This window comes from Syngnathoides biaculeatus, chromosome 2, assembly GCF_019802595.1.
Source record: "Syngnathoides biaculeatus isolate LvHL_M chromosome 2, ASM1980259v1, whole genome shotgun sequence".
Lineage (NCBI taxonomy): Eukaryota > Metazoa > Chordata > Actinopteri > Syngnathiformes > Syngnathidae > Syngnathoides > Syngnathoides biaculeatus.
Window position 1 is genome coordinate 34125381 of NC_084641.1, and position 19223 is coordinate 34144603.

Below are 19223 nucleotides of genomic sequence, written 5' to 3' on the forward strand. Positions count from 1 at the left end.
TCAGTTTCTCTGTGGCTGAACGTTAGCACATCTAAGAACCAAAACTAAACTACATACAAGTAGTGTACATTCCATGATTTACCGAACAGATCAGATCCTCTCCCACACGAGATGTTTTTTTACTGCTCACCTCATTCACTTACTGATCTCATGAGTAAATGTGTTCTTAAGCTTGACTCATTCACTTGTAAGAAGAATCCCTTGGTAAAGTAATTATTTACTGTAATGAGTTTTCCAATAACACTGCTTATCTAAACTTAATAAATTAATTTTCTTGGATAATGATATGGCCTGTCAGCTGGACCCAATTTGTAATGGTAAATATCTTGTTCTCTGTATTTCATACTCAGGTGTTGAGAGATGAAAGGGCTAACCGAGCTGCCTGCCAAAGAAAAGGCTCTTGAGTTTGAATCGATTTTGTAAAAGAAGTCACTGATGGTCCAAGTGATTTCTTCCCGCAGTTACTTTTAGTGTGAGTGTGCTCTGCCTTTTTCCCCCATTCAGGTGGGAAAGACTCTCTCTATCTTCCCCCTTGACACTGAACAGGATTCATGGATGGATCAAGCTTCCCCCCACAGTCCAAGAAATTGTATAGTAGGATCACTCCGTACGCGTATGTGCGCAAATTAAATAGGTCACTGATGTACTGTTTGGTCTTGCTCTTTTTTACACTTCTCTCTCTCTAGTCCCACTTTACATGTATGCGTTTGAATCTGGTTATGGTCACAATTCTTTTAAGGCACTGGTGTTCCAACTATTGAAACAATCGCCTGTCATGATGACGTGCCGCTAGGGGGCATGCCCCCCAGTTTGAAAACCACTGTTTTAAGGCCGGTCAAGGCTAGAATTTGGTTTTATGCCCCTGCTAGGTTGCTAGACCAATAACAACTCCAGTGAAAAATACTACATTTTTCAATTGTAGTTTTTTTTGTGTAATTGTCATGAAAGCACAAAATACAGACATTATTTTCTATTTTTATTCAACAGTGAATAAAGATTGATTTTCGGTTGAATTCATATTCTATAGATGAGTGCATGACTTGTCACTTTAAACTGCTCCCTTTGCACAATTGGCATTGCACTGGTCTATAATGGGAACCGCAAAGGGATAAGGGCACTCTGTATAAGCATAACATAATGTGTGTGTGGAGGTGAGGGGTGGGGTGCGGTTGACGCACTCTTAACTGCTCTAAATGAAGAAGATTGCATCTTTGCACAACTCTGACTCTTATAAGGAATCGTTCCTATTAAATAAAGGTCTCTTGTTCTTTGTTCTTGTTAGTTTGTTTGTTCTGAATGTCATACCAGTGCGGCACAGACTGCCGGAGACAAATTCTTTGTTTGTTGCGACACACTTGGCCAATAAAGCTAATTCTGATTCTGATGGGCCCGTTTACTATGTGTATACAAAGTTTAAACAACTATTTATTTATTTGTTTGTTTTATTATTTATTTACTTATTTATTAATTTATATTTGTATTTCAATACTTAGAGTTGACTCTGTTATCTGTTTAAACTTGTTTTCATTGAACTGGAAAAATGAATCATTGTCTTGACTTTTTGAAATATATTACAATAAATTTCCTAAGGCCCTTAGAGGACTAAATCAGAAATAACTCCTGACAGGGAAACCAATCCCCATATGATCTAATGTGTGACTTTGAGTGGTATTAATGACTGTGGTTCAGGCACCATATGATAAAAACATGCCGTCCTCATGACACCAAAGCTTTCTGTTACGTCCGCTATGTCAGTGTGTGGTGAGTAATGGGCTGCCAGAAGGATCTGAAAATAAATGCGTTTTTACTGTGTCCATCCTATAAATATAGGTCAGATGTCCTGGACCCGAGGCCTTCTTGAAACCTCACACCGGCATGATGACAGAAGCACAAGTATAACCCCTTCATTTATTACCTGAAATGAATGTTCACGTCATGGTCTGGAGCTTTCTCAGAACCACAGACCCGCTTTTTGATGCATGACAGCAGTGACAACAGCCTCTTTCATAGGTATGTTGTCTGCAAAACTGCCAAAGCTCGAAGGTGAGAGCGAGCCAGCCTTAGGCTAAGAAAATAAACTAGGCCTTTTTATATACCGCCTGTTACTGCAGCATCATGTTCTCCTGTAGAGAGAAAATTTTAGTAAAGGAAGGGGAACAGGCAACCAGTTCAGGGTGTAGCCTGCCACCTGCCCATTTACAGGTGAGATAGGCTCCAACACTACCGCGACCCTTGTGAGGTATAAATGGCTCAGAAAATGGATCGGTCGATGGATGGATGGAAAACTCAAAAGGTGAATGTTAATTATGTGTGTGTAATACAGTGAAGAAAATGAGTATTTTAACACCCTGCTATACTGCATGTTCTCCCACTTAGAAATCATGGAGGGGTCTGAAATTTTCATCATAGATGCATGTCCACTGTGAGAGTAATAATCCAAAAAGAAAAATCTAGAAATCACAATGTATGATTTTTTAAACGGTTTATTTGTGTGATACGGCTACAAATAAGTATTTGAACACCTGAGAAAACCAATGTAAATATATGGTACAGTAGCCTTCGTTTGCAATTACAGAGGTCAAACGTTTCCCGTAGCTGTGCACACACTGCAGGAGGGATTTTGTCCCACTCCTCCACACAGATCTTCTCTAGATCAGACAGGTTTCTGGGCTGTCGCAGAGAAACACGGAGTTTCGGCTCCTTCCAAAGATTTTCTATTGGGTTTAGGTCTGGAGACTGGCTAGGCCACGCTAGAACCTTGATATGATTCTTACGGAGCCATTCCTTGGTTATCCTGGGAGTGTGCTTCGGCTCAATGCCATGTTGAAAGACCCAGCCACGACCCATCTTCAATGCGCTGACTGAGGGAAAGAGGTTGTTCCCCAAAATCTCACGATACATCGCCGCAATCACCCCCTCCTTAATACAGTGCAGTCGTCCTGTCCCATGTGCAGAAAAACACCGCCAAAGCATTCAACCTCACACATGTGCATCTGATTTAGGATAATACATGGAGTGGAAATGGACTTTTAAAGGCTGACTAACAGGTCTTTGAGGGTCATAATTCTCGCTGAGAGACAGGTGTTCAAATACCTGCAGCTGTATCACGCAAATAAATAAAAAAAATCATACATTGTGATTTCTTGATTTTTCTTTTTAGATTATCTATCTCACAGTGGACATGCACTTACGATGAAAATTTCAGACCCCTCTATAAATTCTAAGTGGGATAAGTTGCAATATAGCATGGTGTTCAAATACTCATTTTCTTCACTGTTTACATATTTTTTTATGTTTTCTTTCTGATAGATTTTTTTTATGAGCATAGATTAGGCCAATGGCAACATCGACTGCTGTAGGTTTCACTTCCACAAATGATCTACCGTATAATAGCTGAGACATCTCCATGCCGCAAAGAGAGTGGTAGGAGCAACTCATAATGGGCCAGTTGCAAGGTTCAAGTTTCTGTGGCAAAAAAATAAGCAAATCCATCCCAGTTAAATTGAAAGTATGCAAAGTCATTACTTGATTTAAGCAAGATGTAAGTCAATTCATTCCCAAAATTGCTCAGTTACAACATGCGTTGGAGTGGGAAGAAAATATTTTCTTACACCTCTAAAAGCTTAATGAACAACAATTAGAGTATGAAACGAAATGTAGATATATATTTTTTCTCACACTCGGACAAGTGTATACTTACAAATATAGTAACATATTGTGATAAATGTTGAAATATATTATAGGTGTATGAGAATATACATATGTAATCATCAGATTTCATTCATTGTTTGTGGTGTCTATATGTTGTGCCGGAATGGCTGAGTGAGAGACATTGATATTTGTACTCTTTGTATATTGTCCCTTTATGAAGTTCAGTGCATTGCGTTGCTTTACGGATAGATCTATCACATCAAATATGGCAAACTTGGTGATGTCCCACAGCAGCGAGGTAGTTTCTCTCAAAGTGGTGTTTAATACACATATAGTGTACATGTCTGCGCTAACGAGTTCATAGTCGTAGTTTTTTTTAACGGCATAATTTTCACATTTGATCTCCATGTTATCTATTGTTCTAGTAACCAAACTATCAGCTACATCATCAGTGAGCTAATTGTGAATTTAGCGTAGCTAACCTGCACGCACCCACGATTTCATGGTGATGGATTACGTTAGACGTAGTTGCTGTGAGACTGTGAGACATCATTCATTAGGATTTCTCCACTCTCTTGTTCCTGATTTTATTAGAAACCTAATCCATTTAATGATTTTTAGCCTCTTCCTGCTCCACGATACTTTCTGTGACGTGTCGCAGGAGTGCAAGGGTGCAGGTTAGCAGCTCATCATGTTCACTGTGTTTATCCCTCCAAAAAAGAATCATTACATTTCTTTCGAAAACAACCCCTCTGTGCTTGCTCCCTTGGAAAATGCTGATAAACTATTGTCATTTGTTGTATTAGTAACTGTGCACAGTTTTAAATCTGAATGTGTCAGCTCCCATTTTACTATTTCAAAGCAGCAACTAGTTTGAAAATAATCACCATGAATTTTGTGGCAACCCCTGAAACCACGGCAGCCTTAGCATTCACCTACTCTGCCTGTTCGGCATAGGGCGGCCATGGGTACAGTCACTATACTTAACCTCTGGAGATACATTACTTTTATCTTGTGAGCAGTGTGACCTGAAAACTGCTTAAATTTATGTGCAGTTCTCGATGACATTCGTGAATCCAGTGGCCTCCCTGACTCTCCCACACTCCTGCTAAGGTGAGTGAACAATGACTAACTTTGGTAATTAAGTGTTCATGCAAGGCAAGAACACCGCCAGGGCTAATCACAACAGTGTTACCCCTCCTTTTCAGCCCTGTCCTTACGCCACACGCGTTAAGCTACCCAATTTTGTATTATGAACCAAAGTCTTTGGTTGCTGAGGTTTGACATGAGCACCCCAAATGAGCTTGACTAATTGAAATGTCAGCCATGGAGGCTGATTTTCTCCGCACAGATGAAAGGAAAACAGGCGCAATAATTGAGTTGTCAAATCTCTCAGAATAAGTTCTTTACATGTACACTGGATTGTCATGGGGTGCTTCCCTGTGCTCGGCTCACCACATTGTTTCTCATTCGCTACACTCTTAGAATACTCCAGATGATCTTGTCTCCAGCGATGGTAGCTGGAAGACGAAAACGAAGTGTTTTCTCGTGGGTGCCACTGATATGTCACATTTTGGTCCATTTGGATTTTATACCACCGCAACTACACATCACTATCTTCTCAAACTTACCTGCCCACCCCCACCACACCTGCCCTCATTAAAAATATTTGATGAAAAGTAAAAGTTGACTCCTACTTCCCAATCGTTTTCTTTTTTGCATTGGCTGTAATCAGTTTGAATGTGCATGCTGGTTCAGAAGGAGCCTCGCCATTTTAACACTCATATTTCACAGTGATTGCTCACCTTCTTCCTAGGACGCACTGAACAACTGATGTCAATAGAATCCCAGTGAATGGCAAAGAAAGGGCCTTGCAACTCCAGAAAGGAATATTTATAAGAAAAAGAAGTTGAGTCCTAAATGGAGAGCAATGGAAAAGCTTGGAGGCCAGCTCCAGCAGTGTGCGCCTCAGCAGTGAGGCCCTGGCATGCAGTGACAGCTGATATTATTTTAGAATCCCCCTTCGTAAAAATAGGATGGACTTACAGGAGAGGATTGGTGCGTGCGCCTTGCCCTTTTTTTAGAAACAAGTATCGAGGTATCCTGCATGCCCTTTACCTTATGTCATAGTAGGGTTATGGAGGCAGAGTTTACATCTTATCAGAGTAGGTATAGAAAAGTCAAACATTAAAAATTCTAAATATAATATTTACCATCTCCAGCATAGGATACACTTTCAGAAGGTAATGAGCTCTAACACAATGACGTATTCATTGTAATGAGTTGCTTTAGTTTAGTATTTAAAAACAACCCGTCTTCTCCACAGGCCATTATTGTACAAACTAGATTTCCAATGAATTTTGGACATTGTGTAAAACCTAAATACAGTACAAACAGGATACAATGATTTTCAACACCTTCCAACCTACTTTATATTCCATTGAATACACTATAAAGGCAAGATATTTAAAGCCCAACTGACACCAAAAGCATGATTTTTAGTATGTTTTTAATTTTTAAAAAAAGGCAGCCGGAATGCACCCATCCGTTTTTTCACCACACAGCATGATTTTGACATATATGGCTTTTGTAACTCCCGCCATGAAAATCCTCTCGAGGGTTTTGTTTTGTAGAAGAAGCAGGAAATGACGTTATTTGCAGATGCCCACTCAGGCGGGTTCATATTTTTATACCAGTTTTACCTGCGGGAAGGTACCTCTTTGTTCCTTCATGTTAGCCAAAATGCCGGCTCGTTTTATTGCTGGATATTGCTCGAACACTCGGGAGGATGGATTCACTCTTCACACTTTTCAAAAAGACACGGTTCGACGTGAAAAATGAATTACACAGGTACAAAGGACAAGAGCTTCATGGGTTCCAAATGACAGGTAGGTGTGTATAGAGCTATAAAAAAAAAAGGTTTACGGGGGGGCCACGATATCCTTCTTTCAGCGAGCAACGACAACGCTCATGGCTGGGCTGCGGTGGCTCATTGCGGCCGGCCAGGCCACTTTACGGTGTTGTCGTCGCTCACAGCTGAGTACACTACATACTGTCATACATACTGTCGGGGAGTCTGTTGTTAGTTATAAGTGATCCACATATCATCTAAATATCGCTCAAAACGTTCATACATTCAACACATTTCTAAAGAGCTCGTGATGTCCACAGCATTTCTGCATATACTAAATCTCTAGAATCATCCATCCATCCATTTTTTTGCCGCTTATCCTCAAGAGGGTTGCGGGGAGTGCTGGAGCCTATCCCAGCTGGTTGCCAGCCAATTGCAGGGCACATGGAGACAAACGGCCGCACTCACAATCATACCTAGGGGCGATTTAGAGTGTCTAATTAATGTTGCATATTTTTGGGATATGGGAGGCACGCAGGCACGTTGAGAACATGCAAACTCTACACAGGGGGGTCCGGGATTGAACCCGGGTCCTCAGAACTGTGAGGCCAACGCTTTACCAGTAGAACCACCGTGCCGCCTCTCTAGAATCAGTTTGTGAGAAAGATACATTTAAAAGATTAATTCACAAAATTACTCAGTCCATAATTCAGCTCAGCGGTTCACGTTCCCTAAACACAATAACAAAAAGACGACGCGTTGCTGTTGTCTCGGATCATAAAATCTATGTATAAATAATAATAATATATGTAATATAATAAATAAAACATGAGCCATGTTATCACCTCTCTCTCTCTCTCTCTCAGGAAGCTGGTGAACACCCAGCTTTGCTCCTGACTCATGAACATCCATGCAGGCAGCTCAGCGAGCGTGTAATTATATACGTGTTATTTTAAATTTCTCATTAATCTATTAAATAAATCTCACTCTTAACTCCCTGCTGCTGCAATTTCAGCGACCCTCGCACTCACTGGCATGTCGGTCTCCTGTCCTCTCTTTATTTTACGTGTAGGCTGTTGAGATTATGGAGACAAAGGCCGAGTGTGCTTGTTATTTTGCACTGGACTGACTCTACATTAGTTGTTAGTTTGGAGAATTAAATGAAAACGGACACCACAGGATGGATGTTGTTTTACATTTAATGTTTTACATTATTTATTATTTTGTGATTATTTCATAAACATGCCTCCTTCTTGCCCACCTTATATAACAACACTTGGATAATCGCTCTTTTTCTCTCACATAGGAGAGAAAGCATGCTTGCTTTAAGCTCTTTCACTCGTGCAAAGGTTTGCTGCAAAACTCACACAAACTTGTCATTTCATCTACCAGAAGTCTGCTACGTTGATGCTAACATATAATGTGATTCACTATTAACAGTCCGATGGAAAGTAGCATGGATGTTCCGGTAATTAAAAACCTACAAGCATTTGGAAAACGGATGCATGGATAATTTTACGCCATGGGCCAAGTTCCATACAAGATTGCGGCTGTATGACAAAACTGCTGTCAGTATGGTTATATTTTGGGAGAATGCACAATCAATTAAAAATACAAGTATAGGACATACTTAGCTGTAACGCTTCCACAGGCCAAAAAAGGCAAATAGGGTTCCTTCTTGAGCTAGACGGCATACCTCATTGCTGGTATCAAATAACGGATTCGGGGATCGATGCCACAACATGCACCAAAAACCTTACGGCCATATCTCCAATTGACCATATAAGCAATGGAGGTTGCAGCAGATGATCCACTCGGACTTCACATTTCCCAACTCCTCCGAGACGTGGGTGAAGTTCTGCCAGGTGGGAGTTGAAATTCTTTCTGACAGAAGATTATGCCAGACCCTCACAATGCATTTGGGCTTACCAGGTTAGACCAGTATCTTCTCCCATCATTGGAGCCAACTCACCACCAGGTAGTGATCGTTTAACAGCTCCGCCCCTCTCTCATTAGTTCGATTGTCAAACTCCGACCGAGGGAGTCCTGGTCCCAAATGGAAAATGCAAAAATGTAAACCCTTATGCTTGAAGATGGTGTGCCTTATGGATAATCCGTGGTGAGTACAGAAATCCACTAACGGAACACCACTCAGGTTATGATTGGGGGGGCGGCATTTCTCCCAATTACACCTACCCCTCCAGGTCTCACTGTCATTGCCCACGTGAGCGTTGAAGTCCTCCAGTGGAACCTTGGAGTCCCCAGTGGGAGTGCTCTCTAGCTTCTCCTCCAAGGACGCCAAAAAGGGTGGGTGCTCTGAACTTCTGTTTGATGCACCCGACCCCTATTGCTTGTCCCGGAGGTAGTGAGCCCATGTGAAGTGGGATCCACATTGCCCTTTCACTCTGTGCCCAGGCAGGCCCCATGGGGGCAGTCCATGCAACCACGTGCTTGCCTTCAAGCCCTACCTTCAGGCCTGGCTCTAGAAGGGAGACCCACGTCCGATCAAGGAAAAAAACAATCCCATAATCTTTCTCATCATAGGGATCTTTGGAGCTGTGCTTTGTGTGGTCCGTTACCTTCGACTTGTTTGTCATGAGTGACCCCTGCTAGGGCCATAAAGCCGCAGAGAACTTAGCTCCAAGAATGATTGGGACACTAAAACCCCTCCACCACGATAAGGTAACTGCTCAGGGAGGGGCTTCTAAATTAAACATGAAAATTACATGAAAGGCATGAGATGAGGCCGGAGATGGATGACTGTTCAAAACGTCGTTTAAAATTATTTACTTGTCAGTTGTTAGACCAGATATGACAAAAGTTTTTTTCCCCATGGCTGCATACTCTCCCCCGACTCTGAATTCAAAATCACCTGCATAATCTAAAAAAACATGCCTGTATAAAATTAAAAACCCATTTTAAAATGATCACTAACAAGTTTTGCAATCTCGCAGGGGGAGGACAAAAATTGTACCCAAATAAATGTTTGAAAATAAATATTTCCAAATGTATGCAAAAAGGTACTATTTGAAGGTCAAGTGTGATCGCTATAAACGTTCTAAAATAGATATTGAAATGGAAAATACATATAAAATTCTTCCCTTCAATGTCTATACGAAAAAATAAATATGAGTGGAGAGCGCGTCATCTATGCACAAAGTTGCAGAAGTGTCATTCGACAGCCTACTGTCCGTTACGTCACCCCAGACATTCGCCATTGAAAACACTTTGTGGCCCTTAGTATGGGTCACGCCCCTTCAGACATGGAAACCTTTTTCGAAGAAGAGAACATCTCACAATCGAGTGAAGTGTCAAGGGCAATATTATCCTATTGTTTCGAGCCATATTTAGATGATATGCGGATCATTTCTAACTCACAACAAACTCCAAGACACTATGTATGAGCCAGCTCGGCCGAAGCCGTGCTCGTCCGCGAGCCCGACGCGGAACCCTTCACCGGTGAGCCCAACGTGGAAGCCGTCCGACCCGCACATCGACACATTTACCACCCCTGTCTTACGAACGCGGGTCTTTTGTTACGTTATGGTCCCCCTTAAACTATTGTTTTTTTTTAGTAGCTGTATACACAGCTACCTGTCATTTGGAACCCACAAAGCTCATGTCCTTTGCACCCATGCAATCCATTTTTCACGATGAACTGGGTCTCTTGGAAACTTATGAAGGGTAAATCCACCCTCCCGAGTGTGGGAGCAATATCCAGCAATGCAACGACCCGGCCTTTTGGCTAACACAAAGGGACAACGAGCTAACTTACCGCAGGACAAACTAATAGAAACAAACAAGTCTGCTTGAGAGCACTACTGCCTCCAACGTCACTTCCTGCTTCTTCCTCTCGAGAGGATTTTCATGGCAGGTGTTACAAAAAGCCATATATGTCAAAATCATGTATGGATGGGATTAATAACATACTACAAATCACCCATTTCATGACAGTGGCACTTTAAAAGTCAAATACAACTTCCCTGTATTTAACAAATGTACTATCCTGGATTAAATTTTTTTTTAAAAGTTCAAAACACTGGAACATGATCCACAGTTTGAACATTTAATTCAGCAATTCTTTTTTGAACCACTAGTCGGAGCCTATGAACTACGAATGGTTCTCAGACCACACTTTGAGAATTACTACAGTATGTAATTTAGTTGGATTTTGCATAATGCAAATGACCTTATCAGCCAAACAATGGTGACAGCAGACAGTGTCAAACATCTCAAATGCAGGTCAGCCAGAGTAGGCTTGAGTGAACCTTCTACCAAAAGCCTTGAGAAGCAGCAGCAGCCGACGTGAACAGATTTCTTCTTTTATCCCTCCTGTGAGCAAACATTGCCCTACAGCATAAGCAAGGATAGTTTCGTAAACCACTGACCTCAACCCAAAGCCTTTCATTCATTCTTTCTGGCGCTATATCCTTCCCACAATACAAGATTGAATTCATTTCATATGAATTATTCATGCGTATTTTGTCTATTATTAGCTGTGATCACTGGTGTTTACTGACTTGAGCCCACCCAGAGCTGCTGTTGGCAGCCCATTGACCAGAGAAAAGTACGGTTATCAGGCTTGAGGAGATGCTGGACTTGGCTGATAATCCCACTGAAATTGCACATGGATTTCCTGTTCCGAAAGTGGAAAATGAACACACTCCAATAGAATACCTACTGAAAGCCTATACTGCCCAAAGTAAAAGAAAAGAAATGCTTTCTTTTCAATCAATTAATCAATCAATTGATCAATCAATCATTCAATTGATCAATCAATCAAAATCCTGTATTGTCATTATATGACAAGTGGTTCTCCGCAATGTACTTGAACCTATAAAATAAAATAAAATAAAATAACATCCTAAATGTGAGGTAAAGTAACTCAGATAAAAAAAATACAATCAAGGCAGTTATTGCTAAACTTAAATATTAAATGAAAAAAAAATAGCTAAGTAAAGTGGGCATGGTGGTGCACTTGTATAGTGTTGGCATCACAGTTTGGAGTACCCAGGTTCAAATCCTGGACCCACCTATGTGGAGTTTGCATGTTCTCCCCGTGCCTGCGTGGGTTTTCTCTGGACACTACGGTTTCCTCCCATATCCCAAAAACATGCATTAATTGGAGGCTCTAAATTACCCCAAGGTGTGAATGTGAGTGCGACTGTTGTCTGGCTCCATGTGCCCTGCGATTGGCTGGGAACCAGTTCAGGGTATACCCTGCCTCTGCTGAATGACAGCTGGGATAGACCCCAGTAGTCCCGTGACCCTCATGAGCAATGTTCCCTCTATTTTTTTTTATATGTCTGGGCATGCACAGAAGCTCCCTGAGCACACTGAGGACCACTGTGAGTAACATCAGAAGTGCTCACTGTGGCCACACACCAGTATCACACCTAGGATCATAGGAAGTTTTATGGCTGATTAAAAGAATCAAATTAGAACAGCAATTTCCATTAGTTTACTTTTAATATAACTCATTTGGCCTACTTAAAATGAAAAAGACAAAACTCATTGAATGAAGATTGTTCGTGAGATTTGTAGTATCTAATGTGAGAATCCAGCTTTGGCTTAGGTCGGTGAGGTCCAGTTTTGTCCTGGGTGAGTGTCTTGCTTTGGAAGAAACGAGACATACACACTTTTCAGACACAACAGTTTGTTCACATCAAAACATTCACATTTCCAACAAAGACATTTCTTTTATTGATATTCCTACTACCCATAAATGATCTAGTCACAATATAATTGAATGATTTGTATCCATAAATAAAGCATCTCAATAAATGTCACTAGAATATGCACAAATCTGGTCTTATTAATTTACCTTATTTTGCTGATATCAGGGTATGCCAGGGTGCATTTTTAACCTTACACATGGTCTCATTGATTGAATTTACAAATTCAAAGTTTTTGCTTCGCCAGCTTTCTGGTATACTGTACTCACATATTTTGCCATGTGATCGTGGATTTGTTGAACTGATAGCATTCATGCATTCATTTTAATGGCAAGTAAAATATTGTCAATGAAAACTTTAACTTTCTGAAGGTCAGAATTTTATTTCTGTGACAGCTCGTTCTTTTTCTCCCGGGCGTTTGTGCTCTCGCGCAAGCATGTACCAATCCCTTTTCCCATCTTGAGTCTTTGTATAATTCCAACAGCATTCAAATGACTTTTCTCCTGAATGTGTCGCTTGAAGTAGTCCGGCTTCAATTTAGTCCATATTTTTCCATCAGAAAACTTGTTCAAAACTTTAGCTTTGCTGCATATTTTGCAAAGGAAACATTTCTCTCTCGAAAAAGAAAAGATCTCACACACATCTCAGCGCTTGTTCTTCTATTTGCACATACTCCGACAGCCATTCCATCTTAAAAGAACCGCAGCTTTTTTTTTTTTTTTTTTACTTCGGTTTAGGGTGTCAACGTATCACATTCACCGCCCGTTGCACTGCAAGTTATGGATTGTTTACGGGCAGAGGACATGCAAAACTACTGTCAATTGCCGTGATTGGTTGCGTAGCGTGATTGCATCGTATTGTATAATTGGCTGAACACCTGTCACTCACTGAATTACACAGGAAAATGATACAGAAAAAAAGATGTCTAATTAATTTGGAGTGCGTTCACTGTGCTGGATAGGTTTTCTTGTGCACTGAGAGTGTGCGACCAGTGCGCAATTGCGCAGCTTAGTGGGAACATTGCACATGAGGATAAGTGAGTCAGAAAATGGATGGAGGGATGGATGGTAGAATACAGGAAGTAGGAAGCGCTGAGCAGATCGAAAAACGGTAAAAAAGCATGTCAACAGTTGAAAGATGTAGCAGGTTGAAATCAGCTTATTCCTGTGCATGAATCCGTCAGAAAGCAATGGCTGTGAGTAATTTATGTTCTTTACATGTTTCAGAAGTATTGTTAGTAACTTTAACAGTATCTTCGTGCATATTTGTGAGCTGCACTGATTTAGTAACTTTACATGTTGTGTTCATTCTCATGAGATAGCTAGCAGCAGTATGTGTATCTGCTACTCACTTCACTAGAATGCTGTTGCTGTTTGTGCTTAGACTTACTGAATGTGAATGTTTAATTCATATAACTAATGGAAGATGTTTATACTCCATACTGATTTGACATTGCAGTTTATTTAGTATGTTTTGTATTTCTTTTTCTAGTTTCACTCCATTTTCATTGTGTCACCCGACTTGACCTGTTAAGAAGTCATTAAAGGAGCAAGCACGCTCACTTCCTGGCTCTTGAAAAGGAGTTTGGCTGGCTGTTTATTCATGTTAGCACTTTGGAAGTAAAACACATGAAGAGAAGAGTAGAATGCATGCTACTTTATATATGTACATTATCTATGCACATAATATGAATGGACAGCAGAATTATACGTGTCTTTGCATGGAAAAATACGGTACATATACAGTATGCAGTTGGGAATGGACATCAGCAGTATTACTAGTACTTATTCATTTTATATATTACTAAATACTGAATTGTAAAGTTTAATAAATACCAACAAATTTTTAAATAGTTGCATACAGGCTAAGCGTTGATTTAAAGTCTCCCTGTATATTTGCTTACTCTTTCTTTTCTTCATTTTTAATTATTATTATTAGTTATTCTTGGGTGATCCTTGCTGAACTGGGATCTCATAAGCTAAGCAAAGATTTCATGATGCCATGCGTGGTAGTGGTTTGAATTGTGTCATTATTTTTAAAAAACATTTGGCAACATTTGCACGACCTCAAGGGCATTGAACTTTGGAGCAAAGTGACTGAGTTGTGAGTTAACTGGACCAACACACAAAGACACACGCACACATGCACACGCACACGCAGTAAGAAATGGGAGAACACACACACACAACTAAATTAGATGTGCACAATCATCTGAAAACAACTTATGGGTGATTTCTTCAGTGCTGCTATCACATTCTGGAAGGGAACAATCTAAAAGATGTAGATTTAAGCGCTGACTAAAACATTTCTTATCTGGAAAGAATAATCTATTGTTCCAAAGATGCTATTTTTTTACGTTCTAAACCTGGATTTGTTATTTAAGTGGACCAGTGAAGAACACAGGGTCTCCTTTCACACATCACAAATCACATTTTCTTGGAAAGTACTCACAGAAACTGTCATCCAGACACAAGCCCATCGTCTTATCTCCTGGGTGATCAGGCAGCACAATACTTCTGGATGTCCCTCGTTTGGATGGTGATCCATGGACGCTTGTCACTTCCTGCTTAGAGAGAGAACAAAAGGCGAGACCTGTCACATCACAACACCTGTGCTTTTTTTTGTTGTTTTTTTTACCCATTCATTAAAAAAAGGCTATAAAACTGAAGTCATATCAGCATGGGATTTGGTTGATTTGTAAATTAAAAGGTAAAAAAGGTCTAGTACCGGTAAGTCGAATGGAAAGAAAATGCTTTATAATTGAAGAGATGGCAATGGATTGTGGCTGGTTCAACTCACAATCCCCATCAATAATTTGTTACTTCTGCTATGTTATCTATATAGTGTTTCTAGTGTCCCACTTTTCTGCACCCTTTTGTTGGGGTCCCAGTCAGTATTATAAATTATGGTCGTATTGTAAGCCATGTATGCCGCTGTCCACTGAGTTGTGCAGAAAGAGCTGTCCCTTCCGTGATACAGCAGACAATGCGCAATAAGGCTGGAGCGTGCAACGAGAAGAAAAAAGCAGCTGATGATGACGGAGTTTGCACATCCGCCTGCACATTCCAGGGGTTGTGAGCTCAATTCCCGTTTTCCTCTGGGGAGTTTGCATGTTCTCTGTGGCCTGCGTGGGTTTTGTCTGAGTACTCTCGTTTCCACTCATATTCCAAAAACATGCATTGTAGGTTTATTGAAGACTCTAAATTGTCTGCACGTGTATGAATGCTTTTCATACTGTATGTGTTCTCTGATTGGAAGGCAACCAGTACATGGTGTACCCCCAATAACATATTTAGCAAAGTGTTTTAAATAACCCAAATGGTCGCAATAAAGTTTCTCTGTCTACACTGTCTGTCTATACATGCTTATAAAAGTAGAGGAGGCTAGTCTCAAGGAGGTCGACATACTTGAAGACAAGAGCAACTCATGGCCAACATCACGTGGTTGATGTGGACTTTTCATTTTATTCTAATTAAATTTGATAGTAGTTCCAGTTTCTTACTTCTATCCTTTTGGGGTGGGTGGGGAAATGTTTTTATGTTTTCTGTCAAGCAAAGTTTTATTTTTCACAGTAAAAATAAATAAATAAATAAAACACAGCACCAGGGGAAGGCTACTGATCCAAAACATAGTTCTTTCACCACTGTCACAAATCACACAAGATGATTGAGAGGAATTTATCCATTTGTGTAGCTTTTTCTTAGCTAATCTCAGCAAAGCTGTCTACGGCGTTTATGCTTTGTTTAATTTATTGTTGAGTTACACATTGTCTCGCTGCTACGATGTTACACTATTTTGAATTCATCCCAAGCATGATTGGGATTAAACAATCAAATGTGTTTCAAACTGACCTGGCCCATTTGGTGGAATCATACCTGAAATGAGCAAATTATAGAATGGAACATGTCAGTGGATTTAAAAATGGCATTTAGTATTTTCATTGTTGATATTTAGATAGTTTCAACTCATAGAAGCAACATAAAAACAGTGGGATTGATTTTATTGATTGATTTTCAGAAGACATATTTTGTCAAGGTTCCGGTTATTCCTGACATAAAAGAATATTGATCATTTTTTCCCCGTCACGGATGCAGTAGTTAAGGAAGTCTAAAAAATGCATTGAAAACTTCTTTTGAAATTCATGCAGTTTGGTTAATTGAGAGTCATGATCTCCCAACATCAGTGCGGCACCATCCCATCCTTTCGGTTTGTATAGTTTGATCCATAGGGAAGTACATGTTGTTTCTTCGACAGTCTGACGCTGAAAAAGTAGGACAGACTCAGATTCGAATCCAGGTTATCAAGGCCATCTGGCAATTTCAGACACCAACAGTGTTGCTTCACTGGTCTACACATAATCATAACTAAATATGGATGAGCATGGTATATGTTGACGGGAAGGGTACTTGGTTGAACTTGAATAGATTCTATTCTGCTGTAGGTAATTAATTCTACTATAAAAAGATTCATTAAGGACATGTCCTTGGTGAAATGTTTTTTTTCTGCAAGCATTTTGTAACAACTTAGGAGCCAACCTAGACGACATGTTTTTCTACTTGCAAATCCTGTGTGTGTGCGTGTGTGTGTTTGTGCTTGCAAATGTATGGTTGTTTGTTTTATGCAAATTATGTTTTCCCCATAGCGGTCTTTGAATCGTATCTTGCAGGGCGTCATAATGGAGCCACTACAGTCACGCAATGCACAATGTACCCAAGGCAAAATTATGCAATTATTAGGTGTCAAGTAATAATTGAAAAAATGCACAGAAAGAAAAAAAATGTTTCCCTCAAAGATGCAAATCTCTAAAACACATGCATTCTCATTTGCATAGTCTCTCCTAGGTTCACAGTATCTCTCTCACGCACATACACACATCATGGAGAGTTCATAGTCTTTCCCTTTCTGTCACTGTCACTCTCAATCTTTCTCTCACGGCGCTCACCTCGAATGAAGCTCCACTCACTGAGCTGCACCGAGCACTGTCATATGGTTGAAACTGGCTCCCCTGTGCTCCATGTTTCACAAAATGTGTGTTTGACTTCACAATGGAAGGGAATCACAGATGTCACTCACTGACAACAAGTATATTAGGAATAGCACTTGGACTCGGCACATATGCATGACAGGAAACTTTGTATCCCACAAGGAAAGCTACCATGTGAAATGTAGGGTTCTCAGCCCAGACCATCCTTGCAGGTTTAAGCAAATGGTATATTATTGAAACAAAAACGCTCTTATAGTTAAGGTCAAATGAGTTTGACACCAGAAAATAAGGAAACATTTTTTTAAAGAACATGAGGATTGGAATTTTCTGCATGCAAACATAACTACCCCTTTTAGTGCTCCATATTTCAATTACCGGTATGTGAATTAGATATACAAAGTATGACTGTATCCCAGAGTTGCTATATTATAAACAAGCCAAGGAATACGAGTGCAGTTTTTTCCCTTGACGTGAGTTTAATTATGTGACCAATCTCATAACTCAATGTACTTTTATATCAAATCAATTATCTGCATTTAAATGAAGTGAAATGCCATTAATCTACTACAGCCCTTCAATTTTCTTTTTGTTACCATCAATCTGTCCATCTATTCATTTTCAATACCACTTATCCCATTCAGGGTCCCAGGATGCTGCAGCCAATCACAGCTAAAAAGGGGCTGAAAAACTTTCAACCTGATGACCCAACACTCTGTGGGACGCTCTTGTCAACGAGACTACATCTCAAGGTGTTCATTATTGTAAATAAAACATTTTGAGCACACATAGTGGGGATGTTGAAAAAGTTGGCTAACAACTCTGCTGTCTCTCTCAGCACAGTATCAAGAGTATGAAAAATACACCCTTGGACAAATGCAAAGAGATGCATCGAACCTGAACTGAATAAACCTCCTGCTCAAACAGTACCTGGTCTCCAGAGTCGTGTTCCTTGAGTTCAGCCTCGAGTTCTGCTCATGACAACACTATGGTTGACAGACATTGTTGGGAGTACATACTGGTACATACTGGTACATGAAGGCCACACACACAACTGAGCCTCACTCTTGAAGAAAAGTTGGATCCATCCAGGTAAGTATGTATTCATTATGTTAATCCGACATTCAAAATCAGGATTCATTCAGAAATGGGCCAAGAATCCGTCAATAAAGCCAAGTATACCAGAACATCTTTGTAAGTCACAGTTGGGAAACATCCTATGGTCTGCAAAGATTATCTTTTTTTCATCAGAAAGTCTGATTACAAGGACATACAGTAAAACCACACTTGTGAGCAAGTGTTTATTAGACTTTTGCATCTAGAGCACTGCACTTCTTTGATTCCCATGTGTAGTGGGGAAAAGGGAAAGAATGAAGGGGACTCACTTATGTTGGCGAAGGTGTATTGTTGTGGTTTTTACAGATTTACAGAGGGAAGAACAGGAAAAAATAAATGCCAGAAATATGTAGGAATGGTGCCAGACGTTCACAATGGAGAGGGAGGACTGTATTCACTTAAGAGAATTTCAGCTCATGAAATCAATTCTAGCCATCTGGGACCATTTCATGTCACATATGCCAACAGCAAGGCCATTCAAACAGGGTGAAAGTGAAACCATGGTAACAGTGATGTGCACACCATAATGCCTGAAGAGATGACTCGGTGCTATCCTTCTTAAGACTCTTCGCATTGGTCTCTGCCAATAAGAGGGAGAGATGATTATTCAAGTCTCACATAGACAGGAACTTTCCTGATTTTTGCCTTGCATTGGCCACTGACATTTTCATTCTCGCACCAATAATCTTTGTTGCTACTTGGTTTTCAAGAACATACCATTATGCATTTATGGTCTCTCAAGAATGCTGCTGACCTTTCTATCCTTAATGTGATTCATTAGTCGTCCTTCTCACATGTTGGCTAACTTTCTGCTTTCCAAACAGACAATTATTCAAAGGTCGAAAATAGTTCAATCTGGAATATGCTTGTTTGTAGCCGGGTGGATATAAGAATTAAAATTGTCTAACAATGGACACAAGTGTGATCAAACCTTCAAATATTTAATAAA

General features: G+C 40.2%; 2 protein-coding genes across 5 annotated transcripts in view; one reads left to right on the forward strand and one right to left on the reverse strand.

Annotated features, from left to right (window-relative positions):
* LOC133491174 (xin actin-binding repeat-containing protein 2-like) overlaps positions 1 to 19223 on the reverse strand; it is a 75542-nt gene that overhangs the window by 31491 nt on the left and 24828 nt on the right. The window contains exon 2 of the mRNA XM_061802094.1: positions 14629 to 14740. Within this exon, the coding sequence (XP_061658078.1) occupies positions 14629 to 14740 (112 nt within the window). The remainder of the gene's footprint in view (positions 1 to 14628; positions 14741 to 19223) is intronic.
* nbeal1 (neurobeachin-like 1) overlaps positions 18233 to 19223 on the forward strand; it is an 87169-nt gene continuing 86178 nt past the window's right edge. For all 4 annotated transcript variants that reach the window (XM_061802107.1, XM_061802152.1, XM_061802135.1 and 1 more), the window contains exon 1: positions 18233 to 18250. The gene's annotated coding sequence lies outside the window, so the exon portion shown is untranslated. The remainder of the gene's footprint in view (positions 18251 to 19223) is intronic.